Source organism: Monodelphis domestica, chromosome 3 (assembly GCF_027887165.1).
Source record: "Monodelphis domestica isolate mMonDom1 chromosome 3, mMonDom1.pri, whole genome shotgun sequence".
NCBI classification, from domain to species: Eukaryota; Metazoa; Chordata; class Mammalia; order Didelphimorphia; family Didelphidae; genus Monodelphis; species Monodelphis domestica.
Genome location: NC_077229.1, coordinates 343,205,865 through 343,225,657, shown reverse-complemented (window position 1 = coordinate 343,225,657; position 19,793 = coordinate 343,205,865). Strand labels below are relative to the sequence as shown.

General features: G+C 49.4%; 4 protein-coding genes across 4 annotated transcripts; all 4 read right to left on the bottom strand.

Annotated features, from left to right (window-relative positions):
- Positions 1–337: 337 nt before the first annotated feature.
- Positions 338–2,425, bottom strand: LOC130458111 (mRNA export factor GLE1-like). The gene has a single exon (XM_056821092.1). It carries the CDS (start codon positions 2,423–2,425, stop codon positions 338–340), a length of 2,088 nt encoding a protein of 695 aa, XP_056677070.1.
- A 3,332-nt stretch (positions 2,426–5,757) lies between these two features.
- On the bottom strand, positions 5,758–8,116 carry LOC130458110 (mRNA export factor GLE1-like). Its single transcript, XM_056821091.1, has one exon. The coding sequence runs from the start codon at positions 7,843–7,845 to the stop codon at positions 5,758–5,760; it is 2,088 nt and encodes a 695-aa protein (XP_056677069.1). The 5' UTR covers positions 7,846–8,116.
- Positions 8,117–11,169: 3,053 nt separating this feature from the next.
- LOC100025760 (mRNA export factor GLE1-like) lies at positions 11,170–13,528 on the bottom strand. The gene has a single exon (XM_056821090.1). The coding sequence runs from the start codon at positions 13,255–13,257 to the stop codon at positions 11,170–11,172; it is 2,088 nt and encodes a 695-aa protein (XP_056677068.1). The 5' UTR covers positions 13,258–13,528.
- A 3,062-nt stretch (positions 13,529–16,590) lies between these two features.
- On the bottom strand, positions 16,591–18,949 carry LOC130458446 (mRNA export factor GLE1-like). Its single transcript, XM_056824206.1, has one exon. It carries the CDS (start codon positions 18,676–18,678, stop codon positions 16,591–16,593), a length of 2,088 nt encoding a protein of 695 aa, XP_056680184.1. The 5' UTR covers positions 18,679–18,949.
- Positions 18,950–19,793: the final 844 nt, after the last annotated feature.

Here is a 19,793-nt window from a genome sequence, read left to right as displayed (position 1 = left end):
TGTTACCATCATAATTACAGACCAATAGCCGTTCTTTATGTCTTTCATGAAGAATCAAAGTGCAGTTCCTTTCCCTGTCATGGTCGTGAAAGCCAATTGTCTTGGTGACTCCTGTTTCTGCGAGGTGAAGACTTCTTTCCGTAATTCATGATGAAGTTTGAGAAGACGTCCAAACTGTGAAAACCACCTGGGCCTGGCCATGAGATTTAAAAAAAAAAAAAAAAACCCAACTCCATGTTCAGATTTCAAAACCTGAGCCCATTTCCCCTCGAATTCTGCTGTCTTCTGTTCTTGGATTCCTTTTCCTCCAAGAAAGGAAGCAGCACCTAAGCCACCATCAGGAAAGCCAGAAAGAAGGCGGCAGGGAGCCCTTTGGGACGGGGATCTCCCCTTGCTGCAGACAGTTCTCCAGGAACCGTTCGAGACGTATCAAAGACCCCATCTGTCCTGAACTGGTGATGGCTTCAATTCGGGGAAAATATTCTTCCTTTATGAGTAGCATCATCTTCCAGAACTGAAGCTGGTACTGTTTCATGAGCGCATTCCCACATACCTCTAAGAAGTCAAAGAGAAGAGTGGCGGTCACATCTGCCAGAGGCTCCATGTTCAGGAGCTGTGCCAGCCAGCGCCAGCCATGGTTTAAGCCATGAGGATGAGCCCCTTGTCTCTCTGCATTAGGCCAGCGGAGTTGAATGATAGCAGCGTAGAGACGAATCATGCCAGACATCCTCTTCAGAAAGCTATCTTGTTGTTCTACTTTGGAATCCTTGACTTGGTAGCCAAGGAGCTTCTGATATTCTTCCGAGGCCATGCCCTCCTGGAAGGCTGGGTAGAAAGGCACGGAGTAAGGGCATTTTTTGTGAAGATGAGCAAGGATGAGTTCCCCCACTCTGGGATGGAGTTCCCAGATTCCGGATGCCACAGCAGCAATGGGGAATGCTGCTTCGTGATGAGAAGCCACTTCTTCTTCTCCTTGTTTCACGAATTTCTCTGCCAGCTTGTAGTGGACAAAGTCCAGGCCTTGTTGGTGGTTTGTCACTGACACAGACCGACCACCGCAGGGGACAGCTTTCCCCAAGAGCAGATTGTTGATCTTGTCAAAGATCTCCTTCAGCTGTGAGCCTGCTATTGTAGAGATCTGGCTCACAGGAATAGTGGCAGCTTTCTGCAGGTCCATTTTGATCTTCTTGGCCTCCTGATCTTTGCTATTGGTTAATGCATCAAAAGCCAAGACACATTGATTGGCAGCATCCTGTAGCTGCTGGTACCACTGCATGGTACCGTCTCCTGCTTTGACGTGGAGGCCTTCTCTCTGTTTCCCTCCGGGACACTGACCAGGATCTGGGGTCTCCTTCTCGGCTCTCGGCCGCTGCTCCAATTGCCCCTGTTTGTCCTCGCACTCCTCTTCATCTGGCCTCCTCTTTTCCTCAGTAGCCTTGGCCATCTCCTGCTGTAAACCAGTAAGCACGTGCCGCATTTCCTGCAGGGCCCGTTCTGCGGTGGCTTCATCTTCTGGGGCAGGAAAACCTCTCTCACTGGCGCTCCGAATGATGTCTGAAATAAGGGCACACAACTGGTCTCCCCTGCCTCCAAATGCAGACAGATCCCGTCTCGGTAGGCCGTTGTGCCGATAACTGGCACCCAGCTGCTGGTTGAGCTGCAGTGCCTCCTCTTGGAGGGCATAGAGACACCGCCAGCGATCCTGGCCTTCTTCTTTCCTGAGCCGTCCTTGCCCCGTGTGCCTCGATGGCTGCTGCTCAGCCTCACGCAGCTTCGGGTGGAGCATGTGGGCTCTGTGATGATGTTCCTCTTGGAGCTGCTCCTGCTGACCCTGTGTTTCTCGGAAACTTTTCTCCATCCCTTCCCGAAGGTCCTGATACTCCTTGTGCTGTTTCCGTGACGTTCGTTCATCAAACCGCTTCAGCTGCTCTGAGGCCATCTCAGAGAGGAGCCTTGCCTTCCTCTCATGCTCTTCCTGCCTCTGCCTCAGTCCTCTAGTTCCCTTCAGCCAGTGTACCTCCTCATACAATCGAATGCATCCTTCCACCTCCGTTCCCCTCGAGGGGCGAAGTACCACAGATTTTGCCTGATGGAGTTCATCCTCCTGACGCCGAGTTCCACTTGGAGCTGCAAGGGAAACTGGCGAGGAGACCTTTGCATGTCTGGCAGGGGTCTGAGGAACAGACAGTACTTGGTCAGGAGCAGAAGAGAGCGATGAATCCTCAGAGGGAAGTCGATTCTGCTGAGAGGGAGGCAAGATGTGGTCCGCCACGCATCCAGAGGAAGTCGACCACTCAGGAATGGACATGCGTTCTTCCAAAGTCTCCTGGCCCCTCAACGGCCAGTCGCGGTGGTAGGACAAGGGTCCTCTGTCGGAGCTCCTCGGGGCCTGCAGGGCCTCCCAGCAGCGGCCCTCTGACGCCATCACCGCTTCCCGCACAGACCCGACCACGGCTTCCACGCCCGCGCCGGGCGGCAGCTCACAAGAAGAAAGGCTGGTCACAAGTCCGACACTCGAGTCGGCCGCCGTGGCCTATTCTATCTCAACTCAGAAGTTTCTTTACCAAAGAGAGAGGAGACAATAAAGTAGGAAAATGTACAGGGGATAGAAAAGTGATTTCTCCTCTCTCAATCCAGGCCGAGATTACTCACTACTGGCCTTCCTGGGTGAGAGATTTAATCAGGAGGACTCCTCCAAGATGGAAGCGAGCTCTCTCCAGAAACTAGGAGAGGAGTCAGCCTTTCCCTCACCCCACTAAAAAGTAGCCCAGGAGTCAAAGTCCAAGTCGGAACAGAGCTCCCAGCCTCAGTCTCTAGCTCAGCTCCCTCTCTCTCCAGTCAGGAGAGTAGCTCCACAAGAGTGACTCAAGTCCCAGGATCCTTGGCTTTTTATGGTGCTTTCTTGTCCCCTCCCCTCTTCACAGGGGCCAATCACAGCTTTAGAGGGCAGGGCTTCAGTGGGAACCAGTGCTCCCCTTCTGGAGGGGTGGCTACTCATCAAGAGGGTTCACACCTTCCTGGCTGTCTGGGATTCTGGAGGTGTGAACTCTGCTCAGAGGATTCACAAGTTTGGGCCATTTTGGCCAAGGCCTTTCACTGACTTCACATCTAAGTTCACACGGCCTGCCCATGCATCCTACCCTAGCCCCTCCACCCTAAGTTCACACTTAAGTTCACACCCTACTCATTCCTCCACACCTCACCCCTTTGCATTCTTTCCCCCAGCTAATGACCCTTCTTCCTCTGCCCCTCCTTCCCACCCCGCCCAATTCCATTCCCATACCCTTCCCACCTCTGATCCTTCTGGGCCTATGGGACAACACCAAACCCTCCCTCTCAGTGGCCCCAACCCTCCCCTTTCTTTCTCCCACCGACCCCATTGACAATGGATTAAGAAGCCTGGAAACAGGAACAGGAGTAGCCCGTGATTCGGATCGGTCATTCCCATTAAGGGAAGTACCCACTTTTAATGACAATGGAAACTTGGTGTCTGTAAGATGCCACACACCTTTTTAACCTTGAAGATTTAGATCAATTCAAGGAAGATCTGCCATCGTTTGAGGAAGAACCAATATGAATGATAAGAGGATTGGAGGGCGTATTCAGAACTTTTGACCCCACTTGGGTGGATGTTGAACATTGATTTAGAAACATTTTTGACAAAAAGAGGAGGAAAAAAAACCAAATAAACACGTCATCTCTCTGGCTAATCAGAAGAGAAGAGAGGTAGGAAAGGACACTATTGGCCAACTGAAGAACCAGATTATACAAAACTTCACCAGGCCAGAGAAGCATTTTTGATAGGCCAAGAGAGCGTGCTCAGAAGGACCTGAAAAATGGTGAAACTTTGAAAGAACCCGACAAGAACTTGATGGAGACCCTTTCCCAGGTTATGGACGGACTTATTGACGTAGGAAATACGTATATGCACCTTGATTTGTCCAGAGAAAGGGACATTAGGCAAAAACATAGGCAATTCGTAAGCTGAATAGTGCCAAAAAGAGCACACAGAAAAAAAAAAAACAAAAAAAAACGAGTGTGAGACTCGGGGAGGTTTGATAAGGGAGCCTTGAGAAGTACCTTTTAATTCTAGATCAACTGTCATGTCCAAGTCCGCTGGACATGTCTAAAGATGACTAAGTGACCTCGTACTTATCAACTAAGATACTTTATTAGCAATCAGTTAGTCTTATCGCTGCCCTGCCAGGGAAAAAGCACTCAGGTACCCCACAGTGGATGGACTCCAGTGTCAGAGAAGGAGAACTCTGGCCACCTGCAACAACCACACTTACATATAGGCACCACGCTATGACCCTAAAGACATAGCCAAAGGCGTAGGGAATGATTGCTCTCATGAAGACCCAAACAAGAATCCACTCTACCACGAGTTAGAAATAAAACTTTTATTAATGGTTTTAGAAGTGTATTCAATCATTCAGAGAACGAATCACTTCATATCACATTCGTATTAAAAAAAAAAACTATTACACATATACATTATACACATCATCAAGGCATATAGATGTACCTACTGAGGTTAAAGGAGAAGGGTTCTTTTCTTCACAACAAATCTAAAATCTCCCAACAATTCAAGATCTGGATTTCCCTGAAGGACATAGGAGACCAGTGTCTTCTGGTTATTCTGCAGATTCATAACATCTATGTGTGCTCAACTTGTGGCTCCTTAAAACTCCCTCGACATTGAATACCGAGAGCACTGACCTCTGAATCTTAGATTAACTGCAAAAATTAAATGGGATTTGGCCACGATGTGGACAATTAAAGCAAAGCAAGCCCTAAGGAAATTAATACTCTGCAAAAGCTCCCAATACCGCCACTTTTAAACATCCATTTGGCTCATCCAACTCAACTGCATCTTTAGATGGGATATATATGCATTGCTGAAGGGAGCATGCATTTTTTTTTAATTGAACAAACTCTCTCTGAACCACATATAATACAAAGTTGTGAGAAGCAAATCAACCAGAAGCCAGACATGATTCTAAACATAATAGGCTCTGGAATACACTTATGACGGTTTTACCAATGATCATTACCAAAAGCATTCTCCAAAGCTTTGCTCCTTTTCAAGGGATTTGGCTAAATATGAAGAGCTCGCTGTGCTCTGAAGCTAATGTCCAAACCGCTAGACAAATACAGACAAAGGGGAGGAAAAGGGAGACAGGTGCTGTGGCAGGAAGGGCACCGAACTTGGGGTTAGAAGACTTACGTTCACATCGTAACTTCATCACTGAAGAGCAAAGTAACTCTGAGCAAGCCACGAGCTTTCTGAGCCCGCGTCCTCATCTGGCAATCAGGGACAAGAGTAGGAATTACACTACCTCTCTGAACGAGTTTGTGGTAAGGAGCAAGATAACGGGAAAGCACTTTGTAACTGTAAAATGATGACCAATGTGAAGTGTTACCATCATAATTACAGACCAATAGCCGTTCTTTATGTCTTTCATGAAGAATCAAAGTGCAGTTCCTTTCCCTGTCATGGTCGTGAAAGCCAATTGTCTTGGTGACTCCTGTTTCTGCGAGGTGAAGACTTCTTTCCGTAATTCATGATGAAGTTTGAGAAGACGTCCAAACTGTGAAAACCACCTGGGCCTGGCCATGAGATTTAAAAAAAAAAAAAAAAACCCAACTCCATGTTCAGATTTCAAAACCTGAGCCCATTTCCCCTCGAATTCTGCTGTCTTCTGTTCTTGGATTCCTTTTCCTCCAAGAAAGGAAGCAGCACCTAAGCCACCATCAGGAAAGCCAGAAAGAAGGCGGCAGGGAGCCCTTTGGGACGGGGATCTCCCCTTGCTGCAGACAGTTCTCCAGGAACCGTTCGAGACGTATCAAAGACCCCATCTGTCCTGAACTGGTGATGGCTTCAATTCGGGGAAAATATTCTTCCTTTATGAGTAGCATCATCTTCCAGAACTGAAGCTGGTACTGTTTCATGAGCGCATTCCCACATACCTCTAAGAAGTCAAAGAGAAGAGTGGCGGTCACATCTGCCAGAGGCTCCATGTTCAGGAGCTGTGCCAGCCAGCGCCAGCCATGGTTTAAGCCATGAGGATGAGCCCCTTGTCTCTCTGCATTAGGCCAGCGGAGTTGAATGATAGCAGCGTAGAGACGAATCATGCCAGACATCCTCTTCAGAAAGCTATCTTGTTGTTCTACTTTGGAATCCTTGACTTGGTAGCCAAGGAGCTTCTGATATTCTTCCGAGGCCATGCCCTCCTGGAAGGCTGGGTAGAAAGGCACGGAGTAAGGGCATTTTTTGTGAAGATGAGCAAGGATGAGTTCCCCCACTCTGGGATGGAGTTCCCAGATTCCGGATGCCACAGCAGCAATGGGGAATGCTGCTTCGTGATGAGAAGCCACTTCTTCTTCTCCTTGTTTCACGAATTTCTCTGCCAGCTTGTAGTGGACAAAGTCCAGGCCTTGTTGGTGGTTTGTCACTGACACAGACCGACCACCGCAGGGGACAGCTTTCCCCAAGAGCAGATTGTTGATCTTGTCAAAGATCTCCTTCAGCTGTGAGCCTGCTATTGTAGAGATCTGGCTCACAGGAATAGTGGCAGCTTTCTGCAGGTCCATTTTGATCTTCTTGGCCTCCTGATCTTTGCTATTGGTTAATGCATCAAAAGCCAAGACACATTGATTGGCAGCATCCTGTAGCTGCTGGTACCACTGCATGGTACCGTCTCCTGCTTTGACGTGGAGGCCTTCTCTCTGTTTCCCTCCGGGACACTGACCAGGATCTGGGGTCTCCTTCTCGGCTCTCGGCCGCTGCTCCAATTGCCCCTGTTTGTCCTCGCACTCCTCTTCATCTGGCCTCCTCTTTTCCTCAGTAGCCTTGGCCATCTCCTGCTGTAAACCAGTAAGCACGTGCCGCATTTCCTGCAGGGCCCGTTCTGCGGTGGCTTCATCTTCTGGGGCAGGAAAACCTCTCTCACTGGCGCTCCGAATGATGTCTGAAATAAGCGCACACAACTGGTCTCCCCTGCCTCCAAATGCAGACAGATCCCGTCTCGGTAGGCCGTTGTGCCGATAACTGGCACCCAGCTGCTGGTTGAGCTGCAGTGCCTCCTCTTGGAGGGCATAGAGACGCCGCCAGCGATCCTGGCCTTCTTCTTTCCTGAGCCGTCCTTGCCCCGTGTGCCTCGATGGCTGCTGCTCAGCCTCACGCAGCTTCGGGTGGAGCATGTGGGCTCTGTGACGATGTTCCTCTTGGAGCTGCTCCTGCTGACCCTGTGTTTCTCGTAAACTTTTCTCCATCCCTTCCCGAAGGTCCTGATACTCCTTGTGCTGTTTCCGTGACGTCCGTTCATCAAACCGCTTCAGCTGCTCTGAGGCCATCTCAGAGAGGAGCCTTGCCTTCCTCTCATGCTCTTCCTGCCTCTGCCTCAGTCCTCTAGTTCCCTTCAGCCTGTGTACCTCCTCATACAATCGAATGCATCCTTCCACCTCCGTTCCCCGCGAGGGGCGAAGTACCACAGATTTTGCCTGATGGAGTTCATCCTCCTGACGCCGAGTTCCACTTGGAGCTGCAAGGGAAACTGGCGAGGAGACCTTTGCATGTCTGGCAGGGGTCTGAGGAACAGACAGTACTTGGTCAGGAGCAGAAGAGAGCGATGAATCCTCAGAGGGAAGTCGATTCTGCTGAGAGGGAGGCAAGATGTGGTCCGCCACGCATCCAGAGGAAGTCGACCACTCAGGAATGGACATGCGTTCTTCCAAAGTCTCCTGGCCCCTCAACGGCCAGTTGCGGTGGTAGGACAAGGGTCCTCTGTCGGAGCTCCTCGGGGCCTGCAGGGCCTCCCAGCAGCGGCCCTCTGACGCCATCACCGCTTCCCGCACAGACCCGACCACGGCTTCCACGCCCGCGCCGGGCGGCAGCTCACAAGAAGAAAGGCTGGTCACAAGTCCGACACTCGAGTCGGCCGCCGTGGCCTATTCTATCTCAACTCAGAAGTTTCTTTACCAAAGAGAGAGGAGACAATAAAGTAGGAAAATGTACAGGGGATAGAAAAGTGATTTCTCCTCTCTCAATCCAGGCCGAGATTACTCACTACTGGCCTTCCTGGGTGAGAGATTTAATCAGGAGGACTCCTCCAAGATGGAAGCGAGCTCTGTCCAGAAACTAGGAGAGGAGTCAGCCTTTCCCTCACCCCACTAAAAAGTAGCCCAGGAGTCAAAGTCCAAGTCGGAACAGAGCTCCCAGCCTCAGTCTCTAGCTCAGCTCCCTCTCTCTCCAGTCAGGAGAGTAGCTCCACAAGAGTGACTCAAGTCCCAGGATCCTTGGCTTTTTATGGTGCTTTCTTGTCCCCTCCCCTCTTCACAGGGGCCAATCACAGTTTTAGAGGGCAGGGCTTCAGTGGGAACCAGTGCTCCCCTTCTGGAGGGGTGGCTACTCATCAAGAGGGTTCACACCTCCCTGGCTGTCTGGGATTCTGGAGGTGTGAACTCTGCTCAGAGGATTCACAAGTTTGGGCCATTTTGGCCAAGGCCTTTCACTGACTTCACATCTAAGTTCACACGGCCTGCCCATGCATCCTACCCTAGCCCCTCCACCCTAAGTTCACACTTAAGTTCACACCCTACTCATTCCTCCACACCTCACCCCTTTGCATTCTTTCCCCCAGCTAATGACCCTTCTTCCTCTGCCCCTCCTTCCCACCCCGCCCAATTCCATTCCCATACCCTTCCCACCTCTGATCCTTCTGGGCCTATGGGACAACACCAAACCCTCCCTCTCAGTGGCCCCAACCCTCCCCTTTCTTTCTCCCACCGACCCCATTGACAATGGATTAAGAAGCCTGGAAACAGGAACAGGAGTAGCCCGTGATTCGGATCGGTCATTCCCATTAAGGGAAGTACCCACTTTTAATGACAATGGAAACTTGGTGTCTGTAAGATGCCACACACCTTTTTAACCTTGAAGATTTAGATCAATTCAAGGACGATCTGCCATCGTTTGAGGAAGAACCAATATGAATGATAAGAGGATTGGAGGGCGTATTCAGAACTTTTGACCCCACTTGGGTGGATGTTGGACATTGATTTAGAAACATTTTTGACAAAAAGAGGAGGAAAAAGAACCAAATAAACACGTCATCTCTCTGGCTAATCAGAAGAGAAGAGAGGTAGGAAAGGACACTATTGGCCAACTGAAGAACCAGATTATACAAAACTTCACCAGGCCAGAGAAGCATTTTTGATAGGCCAAGAGAGCGTGCTCAGAAGGACCTGAAAAATGGTGAAACTTTGAAAGAACCCGACAAGAACTTGATGGAGACCCTTTCCCAGGTTATGGACGGACTTATTGACGTAGGAAATACGTATATGCACCTTGATTTGTCCAGAGAAAGGGACATTAGGCAAATACATAGGCAATTCGTAAGCTGAATAGTGCCAAAAAGAGCACACAGAAAAAAAAAAACGAGTGTGAGACTCGGGGAGGTTTGATAAGGGAGCCTTGAGAAGTACCTTTTAATTCTAGATCAACTGTCATGTCCAAGTCCGCTGGACATGTCTAAAGATGACTAAGTGACCTCGTACTTATCAACTAAGATACTTTATTAGCAATCAGTTAGTCTTATCGCTGCCCTGCCAGGGAAAAAGCACTCAGGTACCCCACAGTGGATGGACTCCAGTGTCAGAGAAGGAGAACTCTGGCCACCTGCAACAACCACACTTACATATAGGCACCACGCTATGACCCTAAAGACATAGCCAAAGGCGTAGGGAATGATTGCTCTCATGAAGACCCAAACAAGAATCCACTCTACCACGAGTTAGAAATAAAACTTTTATTAATGGTTTTAGAAGTGTATTCAATCATTCAGAGAACGAATCACTTCATATCATATTCGTATTAAAAAAAAAAAAACTATTACACATATACATTATACACATCATCAAGGCATATAGATGTACCTACTGAGGTTAAAGGAGAAGGGTTCTTTTCTTCACAACAAATCTAAAATCTCCCAACAATTCAAGATCTGGATTTCCCTGAAGGACATAGGAGACCAGTGTCTTCTGGTTATTCTGCAGATTCATAACATCTATGTGTGCTCAACTTGTGGCTCCTTAAAACTCCCTCGACATTGAATACCGAGAGCACTGACCTCTGAATCTTAGATTAACTGCAAAAATTAAATGGGATTTGGCCACGATGTGGCAAATTAAAGCAAAGCAAGCCCTAAGGAAATTAATACTCTGCAAAAGCTCCCAATACCGCCACTTTTAAACATCCATTTGGCTCATCCAACTCAACTGCATCTTTAGATGGGATATATATGCATTGCTGAAGGGACCATGCATTTTTTTTTAATTGAACAAACTCTCTCTGAACCACATATAATACAAAGTTGTGAGAAGCAAATCAACCAGAAGCCAGACATGATTCTAAACATAATAGGCTCTGGAATACACTTATGACGGTTTTACCAATGATCATTACCAAAAGCATTCTCCAAAGCTTTGCTCCTTTTCAAGGGATTTGGCTAAATATGAAGAGCTCGCTGTGCTCTGAAGCTAATGTCCAAACCGCTAGACAAATACAGACAAAGGGGAGGAAAAGGGAGACAGGTGCTGTGGCAGGAAGGGCACCGAACTTGGGGTTAGAAGACTTACGTTCACATCGTAACTTCATCACTGAAGAGCAAAGTAACTCTGAGCAAGCCACGAGCTTTCTGAGCCCGCGTCCTCATCTGGCAATCAGGGACAAGAGTAGGAATTACACTACCTCTCTGAACGAGTTTGTGGTAAGGAGCAAGATAACGGGAAAGCACTTTGTAACCGTAAAATGATGACCAATGTGAAGTGTTACCATCATAATTACAGACCAATAGCCGTTCTCTATGTCTTTCATGAAGAATCAAAGTGCAGTACCTTTCCCTGTCATGGTCGTGAAAGCCAATTGTCTTGGTGACTCCTGTTTCTGCGAGGTGAAGACTTCTTTCCGTAATTCATGATGAAGTTTGAGAAGACGTCCAAACTGTGAAAACCACCTGGGCCTGGCCATGAGATTTAAAAAAAAAAACAAAAAAACCAACTCCATGTTCAGATTTCAAAACCTGAGCCCATTTCCCCTCGAATTCTGCTGTCTTCTGTTCTTGGATTCCTTTTCCTCCAAGAAAGGAAGCAGCACCTAAGCCACCATCAGGAAAGCCAGAAAGAAGGTGGCAGGGAGCCCTTTGGGACGGGGATCTCCCCTTGCTGCAGACAGTTCTCCAGGAACCGTTCGAGACGTATCAAAGACCCCATCTGTCCTGAACTGGTGATGGCTTCAATTCGGGGAAAATATTCTTCCTTTATGAGTAGCATCATCTTCCAGAACTGAAGCTGGTACTGTTTCATGAGCGCATTCCCACATACCTCTAAGAAGTCAAAGAGAAGAGTGGCGGTCACATCTGCCAGAGGCTCCATGTTCAGGAGCTGTGCCAGCCAGCGCCAGCCATGGTTTAAGCCATGAGGATGAGCCCCTTGTCTCTCTGCATTAGGCCAGCGGAGTTGAATGATAGCAGCGTAGAGACGAATCATGCCAGACATCCTCTTCAGAAAGCTATCTTGTTGTTCTACTTTGGAATCCTTGACTTGGTAGCCAAGGAGCTTCTGATATTCTTCCGAGGCCATGCCCTCCTGGAAGGCTGGGTAGAAAGGCACGGAGTAAGGGCATTTTTTGTGAAGATGAGCAAGGATGAGTTCCCCCACTCTGGGATGGAGTTCCCAGATTCCGGATGCCACAGCAGCAATGGGGAATGCTGCTTCGTGATGAGAAGCCACTTCTTCTTCTCCTTGTTTCACGAATTTCTCTGCCAGCTTGTAGTGGACAAAGTCCAGGCCTTGTTGGTGGTTTGTCACTGACACAGACCGACCACCGCAGGGGACAGCTTTCCCCAAGAGCAGATTGTTGATCTTGTCAAAGATCTCCTTCAGCTGTGAGCCTGCTATTGTAGAGATCTGGCTCACAGGAATAGTGGCAGCTTTCTGCAGGTCCATTTTGATCTTCTTGGCCTCCTGATCTTTGCTATTGGTTAATGCATCAAAAGCCAAGACACATTGATTGGCAGCATCCTGTAGCTGCTGGTACCACTGCATGGTACCGTCTCCTGCTTTGACGTGGAGGCCTTCTCTCTGTTTCCCTCCGGGACACTGACCAGGATCTGGGGTCTCCTTCTCGGCTCTCGGCCGCTGCTCCAATTGCCCCTGTTTGTCCTCGCACTCCTCTTCATCTGGCCTCCTCTTTTCCTCAGTAGCCTTGGCCATCTCCTGCTGTAAACCAGTAAGCACGTGCCGCATTTCCTGCAGGGCCCGTTCTGCGGTGGCTTCATCTTCTGGGGCAGGAAAACCTCTCTCACTGGCGCTCCGAATGATGTCTGAAATAAGCGCACACAACTGGTCTCCCCTGCCTCCAAATGCAGACAGATCCCGTCTCGGTAGGCCGTTGTGCCGATAACTGGCACCCAGCTGCTGGTTGAGCTGCAGTGCCTCCTCTTGGAGGGCATAGAGACGCCGCCAGCGATCCTGGCCTTCTTCTTTCCTGAGCCGTCCTTGCCCCGTGTGCCTCGATGGCTGCTGCTCAGCCTCACGCAGCTTCGGGTGGAGCATGTGGGCTCTGTGACGATGTTCCTCTTGGAGCTGCTCCTGCTGACCCTGTGTTTCTCGGAAACTTTTCTCCATCCCTTCCCGAAGGTCCTGATACTCCTTGTGCTGTTTCCGTGACGTCCGTTCATCAAACCGCTTCAGCTGCTCTGAGGCCATCTCAGAGAGGAGCCTTGCCTTCCTCTCATGCTCTTCCTGCCTCTGCCTCAGTCCTCTAGTTCCCTTCAGCCTGTGTACCTCCTCATACAATCGAATGCATCCTTCCACCTCCGTTCCCCGCGAGGGGCGAAGTACCACAGATTTTGCCTGATGGAGTTCATCCTCCTGACGCCGAGTTCCACTTGGAGCTGCAAGGGAAACTGGCGAGGAGACCTTTGCATGTCTGGCAGGGGTCTGAGGAACAGACAGTACTTGGTCAGGAGCAGAAGAGAGCGATGAATCCTCAGAGGGAAGTCGATTCTGCTGAGAGGGAGGCAAGATGTGGTCCGCCACGCATCCAGAGGAAGTCGACCACTCAGGAATGGACATGCGTTCTTCCAAAGTCTCCTGGCCCCTCAACGGCCAGTTGCGGTGGTAGGACAAGGGTCCTCTGTCGGAGCTCCTCGGGGCCTGCAGGGCCTCCCAGCAGCGGCCCTCTGACGCCATCACCGCTTCCCGCACAGACCCGACCACGGCTTCCACGCCCGCGCCGGGCGGCAGCTCACAAGAAGAAAGGCTGGTCACAAGTCCGACACTCGAGTCGGCCGCCGTGGCCTATTCTATCTCAACTCAGAAGTTTCTTTACCAAAGAGAGAGGAGACAATAAAGTAGGAAAATGTACAGGGGATAGAAAAGTGATTTCTCCTCTCTCAATCCAGGCCGAGATTACTCACTACTGGCCTTCCTGGGTGAGAGATTTAATCAGGAGGACTCCTCCAAGATGGAAGCGAGCTCTGTCCAGAAACTAGGAGAGGAGTCAGCCTTTCCCTCACCCCACTAAAAAGTAGCCCAGGAGTCAAAGTCCAAGTCGGAACAGAGCTCCCAGCCTCAGTCTCTAGCTCAGCTCCCTCTCTCTCCAGTCAGGAGAGTAGCTCCACAAGAGTGACTCAAGTCCCAGGATCCTTGGCTTTTTATGGTGCTTTCTTGTCCCCTCCCCTCTTCACAGGGGCCAATCACAGTTTTAGAGGGCAGGGCTTCAGTGGGAACCAGTGCTCCCCTTCTGGAGGGGTGGCTACTCATCAAGAGGGTTCACACCTTCCTGGCTGTCTGGGATTCTGGAGGTGTGAACTCTGCTCAGAGGATTCACAAGTTTGGGCCATTTTGGCCAAGGCCTTTCACTGACTTCACATCTAAGTTCACACGGCCTGCCCATGCATCCTACCCTAGCCCCTCCACCCTAAGTTCACACTTAAGTTCACACCCTACTCATTCCTCCACACCTCACCCCTTTGCATTCTTTCCCCCAGCTAATGACCCTTCTTCCTCTGCCCCTCCTTCCCACCCCGCCCAATTCCATTCCCATACCCTTCCCACCTCTGATCCTTCTGGGCCTATGGGACAACACCAAACCCTCCCTCTCAGTGGCCCCAACCCTCCCCTTTCTTTCTCCCACCGACCCCATTGACAATGGATTAAGAAGCCTGGAAACAGGAACAGGAGTAGCCCGTGATTCGGATCGGTCATTCCCATTAAGGGAAGTACCCACTTTTAATGACAATGGAAACTTGGTGTCTGTAAGATGCCACACACCTTTTTAACCTTGAAGATTTAGATCAATTCAAGGAAGATCTGCCATCGTTTGAGGAAGAACCAATATGAATGATAAGAGGATTGGAGGGCGTATTCAGAACTTTTGACCCCACTTGGGTGGATGTTGAACATTGATTTAGAAACATTTTTGACAAAAAGAGGAGGAAAAAAAACCAAATAAACACGTCATCTCTCTGGCTAATCAGAAGAGAAGAGAGGTAGGAAAGGACACTATTGGCCAACTGAAGAACCAGATTATACAAAACTTCACCAGGCCAGAGAAGCATTTTTGATAGGCCAAGAGAGCGTGCTCAGAAGGACCTGAAAAATGGTGAAACTTTGAAAGAACCCGACAAGAACTTGATGGAGACCCTTTCCCAGGTTATGGACGGACTTATTGACGTAGGAAATACGTATATGCACCTTGATTTGTCCAGAGAAAGGGACATTAGGCAAAAACATAGGCAATTCGTAAGCTGAATAGTGCCAAAAAGAGCACACAGAAAAAAAAAAAACAAAAAAAAACGAGTGTGAGACTCGGGGAGGTTTGATAAGGGAGCCTTGAGAAGTACCTTTTAATTCTAGATCAACTGTCATGTCCAAGTCCGCTGGACATGTCTAAAGATGACTAAGTGACCTCGTACTTATCAACTAAGATACTTTATTAGCAATCAGTTAGTCTTATCGCTGCCCTGCCAGGGAAAAAGCACTCAGGTACCCCACAGTGGATGGACTCCAGTGTCAGAGAAGGAGAACTCTGGCCACCTGCAACAACCACACTTACATATAGGCACCATGCTATGACCTTAAAGACATAGCCAAAGGCGTAGGGAATGATTGCTCTCATGAAGACCCAAACAAGAATCCACTCTACCACGAGTTAGAAATAAAACTTTTATTAATGGTTTTAGAAGTGTATTCAATCATTCAGAGAACGAATCACTTCATATCACATTCGTATTAAAAAAAAACTATTACACATATACATTATACACATCATCAAGGCATATAGATGTACCTACTGAGGTTAAAGGAGAAGGGTTCTTTTCTTCACAACAAATCTAAAATCTCCCAACAATTCAAGATCTGGATTTCCCTGAAGGACATAGGAGACCAGTGTCTTCTGGTTATTCTGCAGATTCATAACATCTATGTGTGCTCAACTTGTGGCTCCTTAAAACTCCCTCGACATTGAATACCGAGAGCACTGACCTCTGAATCTTAGATTAACTGCAAAAATTAAATGGGATTTGGCCACGATGTGGACAATTAAAGCAAAGCAAGCCCTAAGGAAATTAATACTCTGCAAAAGCTCCCAATACCGCCACTATTAAACATCCATTTGGCTCATCCAACTCAACTGCATCTTTAGATGGGATATATATGCATTGCTGAAGGGAGCATGCATTTTTTTTTAATTGAACAAACTCTCTCTGAACCACATATAATACAAAGTTGTGAGAAGCAAATCAACCAGAAGCCAGACATGATTCTAAACATAATAGGCTCTGGAACACACTTATGACGGTTTTACCAATGATCATTACCAAAAGCATTCTCCAAAGCTTTGCTCCTTTTCAAGGGATTTGGCTAAATATGAAGAGCTCGCTGTGCTCTGAAGCTAATGTCCAAACCGCTAGACAAATACAGACAAAGGGGAGGAAAAGGGAGACAGGTGCTGTGGCAGGAAGGGCACCGAACTTGGGGTTAGAAGACTTACGTTCACATCGTAACTTCATCACTGAAGAGCAAAGTAACTCTGAGCAAGCCACGAGCTTTCTGAGCCCGCGTCCTCATCTGGCAATCAGGGACAAGAGTAGGAATATACACTACCTCTCTGAACGAGTTTGTGGTAAGGAGCAAGATAACGGGAAAGCACTTTGTAACCGTAAAATGATGACCAATGTGAAGTGTTACCATCATAATTACAGACCAATAGCCGTTCTTTATGTCTTTCATGAAGAATCAAAGTGCAGTTCCTTTCCCTGTCATGGTCGTGAAAGCCAATTGTCTTGGTGACTCCTGTTTCTGCGAGGTGAAGACTTCTTTCCGTAATTCATGATGAAGTTTGAGAAGACGTCCAAACTGTGAAAACCACCTGGGCCTGGCCATGAGATTTAAAAAAAAAAAACAAAAAACCCAACTCCATGTTCAGATTTCAAAACCTGAGCCCATTTCCCCTCGAATTCTGCTGTCTTCTGTTCTTGGATTCCTTTTCCTCCAAGAAAGGAAGCAGCACCTAAGCCACCATCAGGAAAGCCAGAAAGAAGGCGGCAGGGAGCCCTTTGGGACGGGGATCTCCCCTTGCTGCAGACAGTTCTCCAGGAACCGTTCGAGACGTATCAAAGACCCCATCTGTCCTGAACTGGTGATGGCTTCAATTCGGGGAAAATATTCTTCCTTTATGAGTAGCATCATCTTCCAGAACTGAAGCTGGTACTGTTTCATGAGCGCATTCCCACATACCTCTAAGAAGTCAAAGAGAAGAGTGGCGGTCACATCTGCCAGAGGCTCCATGTTCAGGAGCTGTGCCAGCCAGCGCCAGCCATGGTTTAAGCCATGAGGATGAGCCCCTTGTCTCTCTGCATAAGGCCAGCGGAGTTGAATGATAGCAGCGTAGAGACGAATCATGCCAGACATCCTCTTCAGAAAGCTATCTTGTTGTTCTACTTTGGAATCCTTGACTTGGTAGCCAAGGAGCTTCTGATATTCTTCCGAGGCCATGCCCTCCTGGAAGGCTGGGTAGAAAGGCACGGAGTAAGGGCATTTTTTGTGAAGATGAGCAAGGATGAGTTCCCCCACTCTGGGATGGAGTTCCCAGATTCCGGATGCCACAGCAGCAATGGGGAATGCTGCTTCGTGATGAGAAGCCACTTCTTCTTCTCCTTGTTTCACGAATTTCTCTGCCAGCTTGTAGTGGACAAAGTCCAGGCCTTGTTGGTGGTTTGTCACTGACACAGACCGACCACCGCAGGGGACAGCTTTCCCCAAGAGCAGATTGTTGATCTTGTCAAAGATCTCCTTCAGCTGTGAGCCTGCTATTGTAGAGATCTGGCTCACAGGAATAGTGGCAGCTTTCTGCAGGTCCATTTTGATCTTCTTGGCCTCCTGATCTTTGCTATTGGTTAATGCATCAAAAGCCAAGACACATTGATTGGCAGCATCCTGTAGCTGCTGGTACCACTGCATGGTACCGTCTCCTGCTTTGACGTGGAGGCCTTCTCTCTGTTTCCCTCCGGGACACTGACCAGGATCTGGGGTCTCCTTCTCGGCTCTCGGCCGCTGCTCCAATTGCCCCTGTTTGTCCTCGCACTCCTCTTCATCTGGCCTCCTCTTTTCCTCAGTAGCCTTGGCCATCTCCTGCTGTAAACCAGTAAGCACGTGCCGCATTTCCTGCAGGGCCCGTTCTGCGGTGGCTTCATCTTCTGGGGCAGGAAAACCTCTCTCACTGGCGCTCCGAATGATGTCTGAAATAAGCGCACACAACTGGTCTCCCCTGCCTCCAAATGCAGACAGATCCCGTCTCGGTAGGCCGTTGTGCCGATAACTGGCACCCAGCTGCTGGTTGAGCTGCAGTGCCTCCTCTTGGAGGGCATAGAGACGCCGCCAGCGATCCTGGCCTTCTTCTTTCCTGAGCCGTCCTTGCCCCGTGTGCCTCGATGGCTGCTGCTCAGCCTCACGCAGCTTCGGGTGGAGCATGTGGGCTCTGTGACGATGTTCCTCTTGGAGCTGCTCCTGCTGACCCTGTGTTTCTCGTAAACTTTTCTCCATCCCTTCCCGAAGGTCCTGATACTCCTTGTGCTGTTTCCGTGACGTCCGTTCATCAAACCGCTTCAGCTGCTCTGAGGCCATCTCAGAGAGGAGCCTTGCCTTCCTCTCATGCTCTTCCTGCCTCTGCCTCAGTCCTCTAGTTCCCTTCAGCCTGTGTACCTCCTCATACAATCGAATGCATCCTTCCACCTCCGTTCCCCGCGAGGGGCGAAGTACCACAGATTTTGCCTGATGGAGTTCATCCTCCTGACGCCGAGTTCCACTTGGAGCTGCAAGGGAAACTGGCGAGGAGACCTTTGCATGTCTGGCAGGGGTCTGAGGAACAGACAGTACTTGGTCAGGAGCAGAAGAGAGCGATGAATCCTCAGAGGGAAGTCGATTCTGCTGAGAGGGAGGCAAGATGTGGTCCGCCACGCATCCAGAGGAAGTCGACCACTCAGGAATGGACATGCGTTCTTCCAAAGTCTCCTGGCCCCTCAACGGCCAGTTGCGGTGGTAGGACAAGGGTCCTCTGTCGGAGCTCCTCGGGGCCTGCAGGGCCTCCCAGCAGCGGCCCTCTGACGCCATCACCGCTTCCCGCACAGACCCGACCACGGCTTCCACGCCCGCGCCGGGCGGCAGCTCACAAGAAGAAAGGCTGGTCACAAGTCCGACACTCGAGTCGGCCGCCGTGGCCTATTCTATCTCAACTCAGAAGTTTCTTTACCAAAGAGAGAGGAGACAATAAAGTAGGAAAATGTACAGGGGATAGAAAAGTGATTTCTCCTCTCTCAATCCAGGCCGAGATTACTCACTACTGGCCTTCCTGGGTGAGAGATTTAATCAGGAGGACTCCTCCAAGATGGAAGCGAGCTCTGTCCAGAAACTAGGAGAGGAGTCAGCCTTTCCCTCACCCCACTAAAAAGTAGCCCAGGAGTCAAAGTCCAAGTCGGAACAGAGCTCCCAGCCTCAGTCTCTAGCTCAGCTCCCTCTCTCTCCAGTCAGGAGAGTAGCTCCACAAGAGTGACTCAAGTCCCAGGATCCTTGGCTTTTTATGGTGCTTTCTTGTCCCCTCCCCTCTTCACAGGGGCCAATCACAGTTTTAGAGGGCAGGGCTTCAGTGGGAACCAGTGCTCCCCTTCTGGAGGGGTGGCTACTCATCAAGAGGGTTCACACCTCCCTGGCTGTCTGGGATTCTGGAGGTGTGAACTCTGCTCAGAGGATTCACAAGTTTGGGCCATTTTGGCCAAGGCCTTTCACTGACTTCACATCTAAGTTCACACGGCCTGCCCATGCATCCTACCCTAGCCCCTCCACCCTAAGTTCACACTTAAGTTCACACCCTACTCATTCCTCCACACCTCACCCCTTTGCATTCTTTCCCCCAGCTAATGACCCTTCTTCCTCTGCCCCTCCTTCCCACCCCGCCCAATTCCATTCCCATACCCTTCCCACCTCTGATCCTTCTGGGCCTATGGGACAACACCAAACCCTCCCTCTCAGTGGCCCCAACCCTCCCCTTTCTTTCTCCCACCGACCCCATTGACAATGGATTAAGAAGCCTGGAAACAGGAACAGGAGTAGCCCGTGATTCGGATCGGTCATTCCCATTAAGGGAAGTACCCACTTTTAATGACAATGGAAACTTGGTGTCTGTAAGATGCCACACACCTTTTTAACCTTGAAGATTTAGATCAATTCAA